Genomic DNA, 11,870 nt, shown 5'->3' on the forward strand with positions numbered 1-11,870 from the left:
AACATCGGGAAGTGGGTTTTCTAGAACCCCTGTTTTACGACAGATTGTCGTGATATCTATCTATATATATACATATATATATATATATTCAGGGATAGACGCTTTGCCAGTCAATTGTAGCCTGTATTTAATTGTCCATAGATTCAAAAGTATAAAAGATACAGCCATTTCCGACCACAGGTCTTGAAAATAATTGTTTACACTTTAGTTTACATTGTATAAGCAAATAATTTGACGTCATGAACACCCCTTGATGACGTCATCAAGTTAACCGTTTTTAAAACTTGATTTTTGACAAAGTAATAACTTTTAAAAATGATTTTACACCATTAAAACGTAATTGTATTCAAAATCTGAGGAAATTTTTATCTTAGATAATTGTTCAAGCATTCTGAAAATCTACCGGAAAGTTTTTCTAGCTTGCTCCTTCATAAAGATATTCGTCATTGAAGTTTGTGCTTTTTTTAAGAATTATTTTATAAAAACGTCAATTTTGCGATTTAGTATTCTCTGGTGTTGGGCCATGCCTTGGGTTGTGGAGCTCAGTTCTGCCTCCTATAGGTATAAATTGTGCATTAGGCTAGTTTTAAAGTTAAAAATCGAAAAGTTGCACACGTGGGGACACGCCCAAATTGATAAAAAATTGCTAAAATCACTGAAAATTGCTGTTTTCGTCATTTTCTGTCAACTTTAGAGTGCCGTTGTGATAACAGTTCTTCTTGAAATACTTTGAAACTTTGCGTGCTTATCAAGCTATATATAAAACAATTACATGCAAAAATTTACGGCGATTCAATATTGGATGCGCACGCAACGTCCGCTCAAAGTTTGCACGTGCGAAAGGTGAGAATTTTGCTCATTCGTGATTTCCAACAAATTCTGCTTTGCCACGACAGTTTAATGTCATTATAAATGAATTTAATGTCAACTTGAATGAGTATTAAGTGGCATATTCAGTCAGTGATCGACCGATATGCTTACCTAAACACAAGGAAATGTTTTTAAAGGAAAAATTTCGAAATTGTTGAAACTTCCTCCTTATTAATGAAGATATCAGTTTATATTTCGACTTTATAAAGTACCCTGACATTATAATCAAAAAGAGATGATACTTGACCAAAACCCATAATCATGGGTAGAGTGGACCGCTGCCAGTGTCTCTCTTTCCCAAACAAAAGGAAATGATATTAATTTGATTGACCGTTCTCAAATGCAAAATGATACCGAGAATGAAATCGGTCGCTCGCTTTTCCCATTCATTTACAATTGTAATAGATTAAGAAGAACTACCCAAAGGCAGCTGTACTCGGCAATAAAGATTCAATAAACTTCAGCTAATTCAATAAGTAATAACTACAACCCTTACCCCGAAATACTAGGTATCGACCCGAACGCAACCCAAAGAGATTTTTACAGCATCTGATTGATGTACCTAATCAATCGAAACTTATTACAATTCGGAAGCCGTGAATGAATGGGAAAAGCGAGCGACCGATTTCATTCTCGGTATCATTTTGCATTTGAGAACGGTCAATCAAATTAATATCATTTCCTTTTGTTTGGGAAAGAGAGACACTGGCAGCGGTCCACTCTACCCATGATTATGGGTTTTGGTCAAATTTGTTTCTATATTTAAATCCGGGACTCAATACTCAAAGTCAATACTTGCGAGCGTGCTAAATCGTTTAATACTGGTACTTCGAGATTCTTCTACATTCTATAAAGGACCCCCGGCCGTTTAAACCGCTAGTTTGTAGGTTTATAACCTTACCTACCAAGACGCGCGCCGGCCATTCCACATAGAGCAGCTAGAGCTCCAAAGTATAGCATATACTTATTCACAATCCATACCATCACCCAGTAGTTGCCAGTCACCAGAACAGTGGATGAGTGGACAGCAGTGCAGTAGTTATGAATATGACAGCATTCTACAGAAGTAGTAGTACTAGTAGTAGTAGTACTTATAGTTATAGTAGTACTATACTAGCGGTCTTTTGCACTTTGCAGAATACTGTCATATTCACAACTATAACAAATTGTAAATGTCCCCACGCCGTAGCAGTGGCGTAACGAAGGGCCCCGCCGACCCCGCTGTGCGGGGGGGGGGGGGGGGGCAATCTTACTCTTAGGGGGGGCGCCAAATCGACGTTTGAATGTGGGACAATTTCAAAAAACTTAACTACGGTACTAGCAAAACTGCGCGTTTTGCTCTAGAAACACACTTTTTTAGAGATTTTACCGGTGTATCCTCTAAAATCATCTAATTTGTTCAATTTTAGGGAGGGGCTCTGAAAGTGGAGGGGGCGCCAACAGGGGGGGGGGGGGGGCGATTTTTCAGCGGGGTCGCCAACAGGCAACGTTACGCCACTGCCGGCCGTAAAGTCCTGTTTTGGTAATAACCGTTCCCAAACCGTTCCCAAATGACAATGAGTATAACATGGTGCTTGGACACCGAAAATAAAATCGATCGCTCCACTTTTTCCATTCTTTCATCTAAAAGTAAAAATCCGCGGTAATTTATTCATCTTAAATTTGTATCACGTCGTGATCTGACCCCATTGTCGTTTTGTGACCACCATTGTCGTTTCACTAAGCGTTCCAACGATACAGGGGAGCCGCGCGGCGGGTCATACAACTAAACCGAAACGTATGACAATCTTAAATGATAATCTCAATAAATCTGTGTGTGTGTGTGTGTGTGTGTGTGTGTGTGCGGGAAATTTCCGAGCGGCTATATTTTTAAAAACGGTAAGAGTTACGGGACTGGTTTTTTCGGTATAGTGCCGACAAAACTCTGACAAAGCCAATAAGCAATTTTTTTTAAATCGGCCGGTTTAATTGATGGTTTTGTACCACAAATGTGACAAAAAATGGCTCAAATTTTCTCCCTCCTCGCTCTCTCTCCCATTACTGCATATTATGTAGCGTTGGTACATATAATATATCATAATTAGGTTAGGTTTGGTTATTGTTTGATTATATAATATATTAATATATATTATTATCGAACTTTAGACAAATCCAAAGTATTTACTAAGAACATCCTAAAGACCTGATAAGTCTACTTAAAAGACTTGCAGAACTGAAAACTTACTATGAATGCAAAAAATGGAACTTAAAACTGAAATTATCAAAATCAAAAATTATGCAAAAATTGAACTTAAAACTGAAATTATCAAACTAAACAAATTCAAAATAAATTTCTCCACAATTGGCGGTTCGAGGCTAAATGCCTTAAATCTGTCAAGTCGTCACTATTATTCAAATTAATATTTCTTTTATTTAAATCGTCTAAAATAGTTTTAAAAATATTACATTGACATGATGTCTACCAATCCTACCCCTCATATTTGACATACTATCAACAGCAAAATTTAGAGCTAGTTGTGGTGGTGAGTTGCAGTCGCTACGAAAAATGTGCCCAAACATTTTCCAGCGGGATTTATGAACTCTCTCTGAAAGTGGAGTTACATTGCAACGAGCATACAAGTCCTTGTTGCTGATGATGCGGGGATAGGTCATGTTGATGACACGTCTGAGATGTTTGCGTTGACATACATCAACTTTATTGATAATGTTCTGTGGAGCTGCCCAGCTGGTACAGTTGTACAATAAAACAGGGGTAACAAATGCTTCATACAGCTTGATTTTGACAGGAAGAGAAATGCGGGATTTCTCTGCCCATACCTTGCTGTATTTCTCAAAGGTAGCGTTAGCAAGGATGCATCGGCGAGAGATATAAGCCTTACTGCAGAGCCTGGATCCAAGATCTGCAATGTAGAAGTGGACATGTTCTGTTTTGTCCTCATTCACAAACAAGTTCCATTCTTCAAGGATCTCCTTAGTCCTTACATATGGGCAGCATTTCTCTAAGAGTTTCCTCATCCTCGTCTGCAAAATCGCCATCGTCGGCGTATTCCCATTCAATAGGCATGAGGGTCTCAGGGTTGAACGGTGGGTTAGGCCGAATGGTCATCACTACGGCACGGAAGTGGTACAGCAAAGTACAGTGTGAAGAATGCACCAGATGCAGCATCACCTTGAAACGAACCCTCGGATGTTTCAAACTCTAAGAAAATGGTGTTGTTGATTTTTATCCTCAATTTGGTGTTGGAGAGCAAGTATCTCGCCAAACGAATGTCATCCTCACAACAACCAGCATCAGCCAAAAGTTCCAGGATAACTGATCTCTTGATGGTATCGAAGGCCGAGCTCATGTCGATTCCAATCTTGTGGAACTCCCATCTCTTCTCTTTCACAACAGAAATCAGAATTCGTTGAGTCCAGACAATGTTGGCACAACTATGACCAGCCTTGTAGGCATTTTGCCATGGTCCTGTGTACTCTGCAATTTGTCTTTGAATTCTGTGTAGAGTAATCAAGGAGAGCAGTTTCCTAGTTTCATTCAGAAGGCAAAGAGGTCTGAGGCTCTTTAGAGGTCCTTTTGGATTCCCTGGCTTCTGAATATATAATATATAATAATATATAATATATTTCGGGACGAAATTTCCCCGGCAACGGGGACATAGAAGAAAAAACACCGAAAATCGACCTCAAAATGACCCTCTGGTGAAATCAAACCCAGCTCGCAAATGGAGTTGAAACCTCGCCATTTTTAGCAGGGTTGTAGAAAAAGGATAGGAATAGGCTATAGCATTCTTAGAATTTTGATTTAGGCTTTAGATTTTTTATAATTAACGTCGGAAGTGAGGTAAAATAACCGTTAGAATAATGTCGTTATTTTAGCAAAGGTTTACTGCGCTGTTGCGTAGCAACGTTAAAATGCACGTGCGCGAGCAAGAACATCTTAACTACGCGCGTTGTTATGCTGTATGCTACGTCATAATTTCAAAACTAGCTCACATTTACGCTCACGCTATGACTTATATTCATAACTTTGGTTGTGATTGGTATTTTTTGATGCGGTAAAAAGTATCGTTTTGGGAATCCGAATACTAACAACGCTGTCGCCATTGTTAGATAAATTCCATTATGTCTACAGTATAACAGAGCTATATGATGAAGAGAAATTAAAACATAACTGATTTTTAAAATTTCCTCGAACAAAGCTTTCGACTAGCGGGTTTCTAGTAATATATATTGTATATATTGTATATATACAATTGGTTGTGGGACACACTCAACTAGGGAAGTTGAGAGGCCTCAAATTAAATCTCATTAAAGAGATATCAACAGAGTGTGACTGTGAACCACTGCCTGAATAACCTGTGATTAGAGTTTACCAGGCTCTATGAGTGTGATTCAAATATAAAAGGCGGGTGTGGTGCGGAGTTAATAAGGGTTAATTTCTAAAATGATTTAAATAAAAACGGAAAGCGGTTCAAGGCGGGAGTGATGAGGTGTAATAGTCGTGGTACAGGGTGTACAGACCTTATGATCATGGAATGTGGTGCCTAATAATGACTTAATTATCCACGAGAAAGAACTGATTATATGCGATTATGTTAAATACTATTGGAGTATTGGATACGTGAGGGCACTCCGGGTTACACTATGTTACTTTGATAAATGGATTCCACATACTTTCATAATCTAATATTCAAGCGATGGCAACTTGATTCTTAATTCCTGAATAATTTTTTCTGGAGCGGGAAACACATACCTACGCTGTGACAAGGCATATTTCCATTGAATAACCACGATATCTAAAGCCATACAGTCGAAGGCAGGCAAAACATAATAAATTATCAAAGCATGAATTGAGGGGAATAATGGGTATAAATCTCCGAATTTTTTCAGATCAGAATCAGTAAAGGTCGACGGTAGTTAGCTACCTTGTCAAATTCAGCTCCATGCTAGCTTGTATTTTGTAAAACGATGACATTTAACTATTTATTTCCGACGTTAGTTTAAGTTGAGATTAGTAGAGATCATATCATGCTATGCAATATGTATATACCTTAGCGGACTTTATTTTAACGGACAATTCTACTTGGACACTGGATACTGGAGGCCTTTGTGTTCATAATATATTTAATGAGTCATAGACTGCAGCGAGAATAAAATTGTTCGTGGATCGCGTTTTCCCCACCCTTTCAAAGAATTATTGCAATAAATATTATCATAACAGTTTATACTCCATCAGTCTAATTAAACTGAATAATAAAAGGGTAGGGTAAAGACTAAAGATAAAAACAAAAAAGCCCCAATGATTGAATAAATTTACTGATAAGTAAGTTAAGAGGCACCGCTGCAATTGCAACACTCCCAATAAATCGCTCGCCCAAATTTTGAAAATTGATAGACCCTGACAGTATGAAAGTAACTTCAATCGATGTATTTTTGGACGATGATTCCAAATCACCCCCATGACGTAAGGTAAAAATGCTTCCCTGAGGAGTTTTGAGCAAAATAATAGAAGCTTTAGTACATGATGGTGTAAATGTAATTAATGCATTTCTAAGATATTATATAACGGACATTTAAGCTGCAAATTCGATCAAAATTCGAGGTGGCATCTTATCTGAGATTGTTCTGTGTACCCGAACTAAGATTCTCTGGTTTTATCTAATATTCTGATTGTGAGAAATACTCTGAGTAACAGATTCTTCTTGCATTTAAGATTAATTTGTTAGAATTCTACACTTTTTGTATTTAATTCGTTCAGCCGATTTCACCACTAGCTATACTTATTATAGTCAGAGCACTAGGTTTGTCTAGTTAATGATTCGATTTGTCAATAAAACTCCTCAGCTCACTTGCATTAATTTTATCGTCCATTAGACATTCGCAAGTCCTTGGATGATGATTAACCACTCTACAGTCGACTGTCAGGTGCAGATGACTTTTCTAACACGTCCTCTAGGTGGATCTGAATGACTATTCGAAACCTTACCCTTCTAATCTGATTTCAACCCTAACTTAACCCTAACCCAATCCCTAACTGAAGCATATGCTGAAACCCTAATCCTAAGGAGAAATTATACCAACTTCCTTATATGCCTATATGGTCATATCACGTGATCGCCCATATCTTGCTAGGGGATCAGGAGCATTTTAAACCTATGCCATCTGAGGTGATTCGGAATCAGCGTTCGAAAATACATCGAACCAGGTAGATTTCAACTGTCAAAGGCCCATTTTAGAAAAATCTCAAAGATCTACTGTAGAGTGATTTAGCACGCTCGAATATTCTGAGTGTGAGATAGCAACGTTATTTAATTGTTGTTAACTTTGAAAAACCATGTAACATTGTTCCTAACACGTGACAATATGGTTATATTAATATTAAACGAACTTAGTATGAACTTGAAGAACTGCTGCGATGAGAGAACTAAAAACCTTGTTGTGGCCTCGTTCTGTATGAGTCTGTGTATGTTTGCTGGTGCGCCAGCCGGGACAGTTCAAAATATAGCCCTTGCTGAGAGCACGGACATCGACCTCTCAGTCGGATATCATTCTGAGGTGGTGAAAACGGTAGCAGGTATCGTCGCAGCAATCATTTTTCATCCAGTACACAATCTGATTGGGATCAAGGTCACTGCACTGCTGTCCACTGTTCTGGTGACTGGCAACTACTGGGTGATGGTATGGATTGTGAATAAGTATATGCTATACTTTGGAGCTGCTCTATGTGGAATGGGCTGGGGAGCGTTGTGGGTCTTGTGGCCCATGGTTGTGGTTGAAAATTCAGCAGAAAAGAAATCACAGAAGAATATGGGTTACTGGTTTATGTCAATGTCTATCGGAACGTTGATGGGGGGATTGGCAAACTACTTTTACTTCGAAGGAGTGACAAAGATATCCTCAAAAAACAGGGTCATGCTCTACACAACCTGTGCAGGAGTTACCATGTTAACTAGTCTTGTAGCTGCTTTTGGGATCACTGACATAAAGAAAAGCCCAAAACGACATCAACCACTAACAGATGAAGATATCGAAACCGTTCCTCAGGATGATTTGGACGAAGTTACATACTCCACCAAGGGAGGGGAAGCAGATGTGAATGTTATGATACCTAGGAAACCATCTGGAGTGAATAAAGTCAAAGATTGGTTCAAAGTCATGACTAAGAAAGCTGGATTAAAAGAAGGTCTCGATTGGTTCAAAGTTATGGCGAGGATTCCTGCATTTTGGTTTTTGGTCATCCCTCTTATCTACTGGGGATTTATTTGGGGATACTTCATAAAGATACTTCCTACAGCTACTGCATCCATTTCCGATAAAAGAAACCTTATTCCTCTCACATCTGTAATAAATGGGGTATGTTCCCTAGTTGGAACGACCACTTGGAACCTTCTCTCAAAGATCACCAACAACATTTTTTGCATCATGGTTGCTTCAGCGATGCTCTTGTCATCACTTATACTTTCTATATTGATCTTCCCGAAAGGTGCAGCCTCGGAGATTTTGGCGCTTGGTTCAGCTGAGACCTACATCACACCTGACCCCATTCACGTTGTTGTGATCTGTGCTTTGATTGGGCTGGCTGACAGTGGAGTGAGCATCATTTACTTTTCAACAGCTGGACGGATTTACGGAGACGAGCCAGCTCTAGGGTATGCTACTAACGCCATTGGCTACTATGTATTTTACATCTGTTCCATGTTTTCTCCTTCCCTATTCGATCTCCACACCTACTGCTACTGTATGATCGCATCAGTTGTTGCAATGTGCCTTGTATTTCCCTTCGGACTGAGAAAATACCTCGACAATATTGAATAGGTTTGATTGACGATGTCAATCCTTCGCACTCGCAGCTCGGCGCGGCCCATAGTACTGCCTGGCTCGGTTATGGAGCCAGACGGCGGTTGCACCATTGCAAACTGCAAGCGCAAGGAATATGGTTAGACAATTACTATTAGACTTAGAGCAAATAATTTAGAGAAAATATGTTTGGCTAGCCATCATTTTTATTAACAATAACGCCTTGTAAATAAAATGCTGGCAACAAATAAGGTACCTCAAAAAAGCTACTCATGCATTGCTAATGCTATCCCATATTCACTATTTGCTGTTGGGCTTTTTACAAAAAAATAAAACAAATTTTTGTTAGTTATAGGATTCTCTTTCAAGAGTATTTCATATTCACATTTTGATTTTTAATCTGTTCTAAAAGCTAACAAGATTTTATCTCGATTCATGAAGTTTAAACGCTATTTAATTTGGGAAATTTCTGATGAATGTATTCTTATGAATGTATTCATATCAGTATTGTGCCCCGCTCCCACTAAATAGCTCGCCCAAATTTCAAGAAAATTCTTGTGAAAAGGCCCTGAGGGTATGAAACTAATCTTAATCGGTGTATTTTTGGACGCTGATTCCGAATCCCCCCCCATCACCCTTGACGTAGGGTAAAAATGCTTCCCTGGAGATTTATGGGTAAAAAACTGTTTTGGTCACGTGACCGGCTAGTTAAACACGAATTCGGTTGTTTAGGGCTCGGGAAAGGGTTAGGCCGGGTTGTAGTTAGGGTTATACTTATGGATAGCTTTGGGGTTAGGGTCTGGGTAGGGATTGGGGTTTATCTGTTTATGTATAAAAACCGTTTTGTAAAAATCCCCCCCCCCCCCCCCGGCAACAGGGCCGGGACATTTTTTTTTAAACACTGAAAATTGACCAAAAACCGACCCTGGCCCTTTTATTATTCTTCCTGACCAATTTTAGTTTGCAAATGGAGTTGGAACCTTGCAACTTTTACTTTTAGCAGGGTTGTGAAAAAGGATAAAAATAAGAGACAGCGTCATGTCTTATTGCTAATTATGATACGCGTCATGCATGGTGACTCTAGCTTTCACATTTACGCTCATTCTATGACTATTGATAATTTATTTATGATGCAGTAAAAAGTATTGTTTAGGGAATCCATGAATACTTACAAAGTTACAACGTTGATGTCTGCATGTCATTGTGAATCACTGAAATAAAATTCATACTTTTTACAGTACAGACCTTAAACTTTCACTTAGAACTACTAAATGGTGAAGAGATTAGAAAAATTTAAACATGAATGATTTTTTAATTTCCTCGAAGAAAGCTTTCGACTAGTATAGAGTAGTATATTAACGGGTGATACTCGTAAAATATCTGTTCCATATATTACCGTCGACGAGTCCAACTCGGCGCGCGTCCTGGTAGGAATTGTAAACCTACAATTACAAAGTAGTAATAATACGACCTGGCTCATGCTTCTCATCGCCTGACAGATATTAATAGAGGAGAGTACATTCTCCTAAAAATAGAGCGTAAGTATAATTCTTTAGTTTCAACATAAACAAGAAAAAGTGAAGGTGGTCACTATTGATAATGATCATTGTATGTTGCAACAAGGTCCGGATTATGATGATATCGTGTATTGATTACTGCTCATTTTTTCAGACGATGAAACTGGAAAAGTACAAGACATTCCGTTGTTGGAAAAAGCTTGCTTCAATTATCCTATTTTGTTAGGTTGGTGTTTTAGATTTGAAGTATGAAAATTTATATGCTCATTTACTGAAAGATTACATAATTCGTTTAGGTTTCATAGTATAGGTTAATTTTGTTCATTGCTGCTTCTTCTTCTTTTTTTTATGAAATTAGTCAGCAGTGATACTGATAGTGCAAGTGTTTACCACAACAGGTACAACTACTAACCTACTACTCTGATTCAGATAGCTTAGATATCCCGACATGGGTCGAGGGTGCAGGCCAAAGAAGCAGCTCCAGAAAACTTAATCGCCTGAGGCTGGCCACAAAGTTGGTAATGGCAGCTGCCCACGAGAAAAAACACAAACCTCCAAGTGCCAACAGAAAATCTATCAACCGGTAAGTAATTTCGACTGAATCATAATTTTGGGTAACCGATATGACAAATTACTTTAATCATCAATATAGTATGATAAATAACAGAGTCGTTAAATAAATTTAATTTATTCAGGTCAGCATCATCAGGGGAGTCGCCGAATAAAAAAGAGAGACAGCTATCAAACGCAACTTCAATAGATAAGGCGAAGAAGAACAAAAGATAAAAGTTTATCGGTATACTTCACTGGAAGTGGAACCTCCAATTTGATCAAAATGATCAGAAATTCTGACATGTACACTACAGCTGATATGACTACTGTGTATTATGTTGAATGAACAAAAAATCTCTCGATTGATATAAGCCGTATCACTCATTTCCCATTGATCTGATCCTTTAAAATTGTTTTAAGTGTCAAGCATATTTGTTCTTGTATTTAAATCTGGGACTCAATACTCACTTGCGAGCGTGTTAATTCGTTCAATACTGGTACTTCGAGATTCTTCTACATTCTATAAAGGACCCCCGGCCGTTTAAACCGCTAGTTTTTAGGTTTATAACCTACCAAGACGCGCGCCCATTCCACATAGCTAGAGCAGCTAGAGCTCCAAAGTATATCATATACTTATTCACAATCCATACCATCACCCAGTAGTTGCCAGTCGCCAGAACAGTGGATGAGTGGACAGCAGTGCAGTAGTTATGAATATGACAGCATTCTACAGAAGTAGTAGTACTAGTAGTACTTATAGTAGTACTATACTAGCGGTCTTTTGCAGAATACTGTCATACCTTATCGGACCGTATTTGGACGGACATTACTTGAACGGACATAATTATAAACGGACATTGATATGAACGCTAGAAGGCAATCAAAAGCATCAAAAATTCGAATTTTTGTCATCTTTTTTTTAAATTTTTAACAATTTTAGCAAATGATTATTAAATCCATTTACAAACAGTAAGCAATAAAGGCAGTCTTTAATCAGTAAAAATGTTGAAATACGTTTACATGATCATTATCTAATATCACATATCATCTTCATCAAATGGGGTTTCGTGCAGGGAGATATCCCGGTGTACTCTCCTTTCACGAGTGTACACGTCATTTTAGACTACTAGTTCT

The 11,870-nt window shown here is 38.3% G+C and overlaps 1 protein-coding gene across 1 annotated transcript; it reads left to right on the top strand.

The window, feature by feature from the left end:
- The first annotated feature begins 229 nt into the window (after positions 1-229).
- LOC134817212 (uncharacterized) lies at positions 230-8,996 on the top strand. The gene is made up of 2 exons (XM_063826348.1): positions 230-236; positions 7,263-8,996. Exon 2 carries the CDS (start codon positions 7,264-7,266, stop codon positions 8,683-8,685), a length of 1,422 nt encoding a protein of 473 aa, XP_063682418.1. The 5' UTR covers positions 230-236; position 7,263; the 3' UTR covers positions 8,686-8,996.
- The last annotated feature ends 2,874 nt before the right edge of the window (positions 8,997-11,870 follow it).

Source organism: Bolinopsis microptera, chromosome 6 (genome assembly GCF_026151205.1).
Source record: "Bolinopsis microptera isolate Bmic1 chromosome 6, MBARI_Bmic_1.0, whole genome shotgun sequence".
In the NCBI taxonomy this organism is placed as follows: Eukaryota; Metazoa; Ctenophora; class Tentaculata; order Lobata; family Bolinopsidae; genus Bolinopsis; species Bolinopsis microptera.

Excerpts from the sequence above, each read along its gene's own strand:
- LOC134817212 (XM_063826348.1), top strand. The coding sequence starts at position 7,264 with ATGAACTTGAAGAACTGCTGCGATGAGAGAACTAAAAACCTTGTTGTG.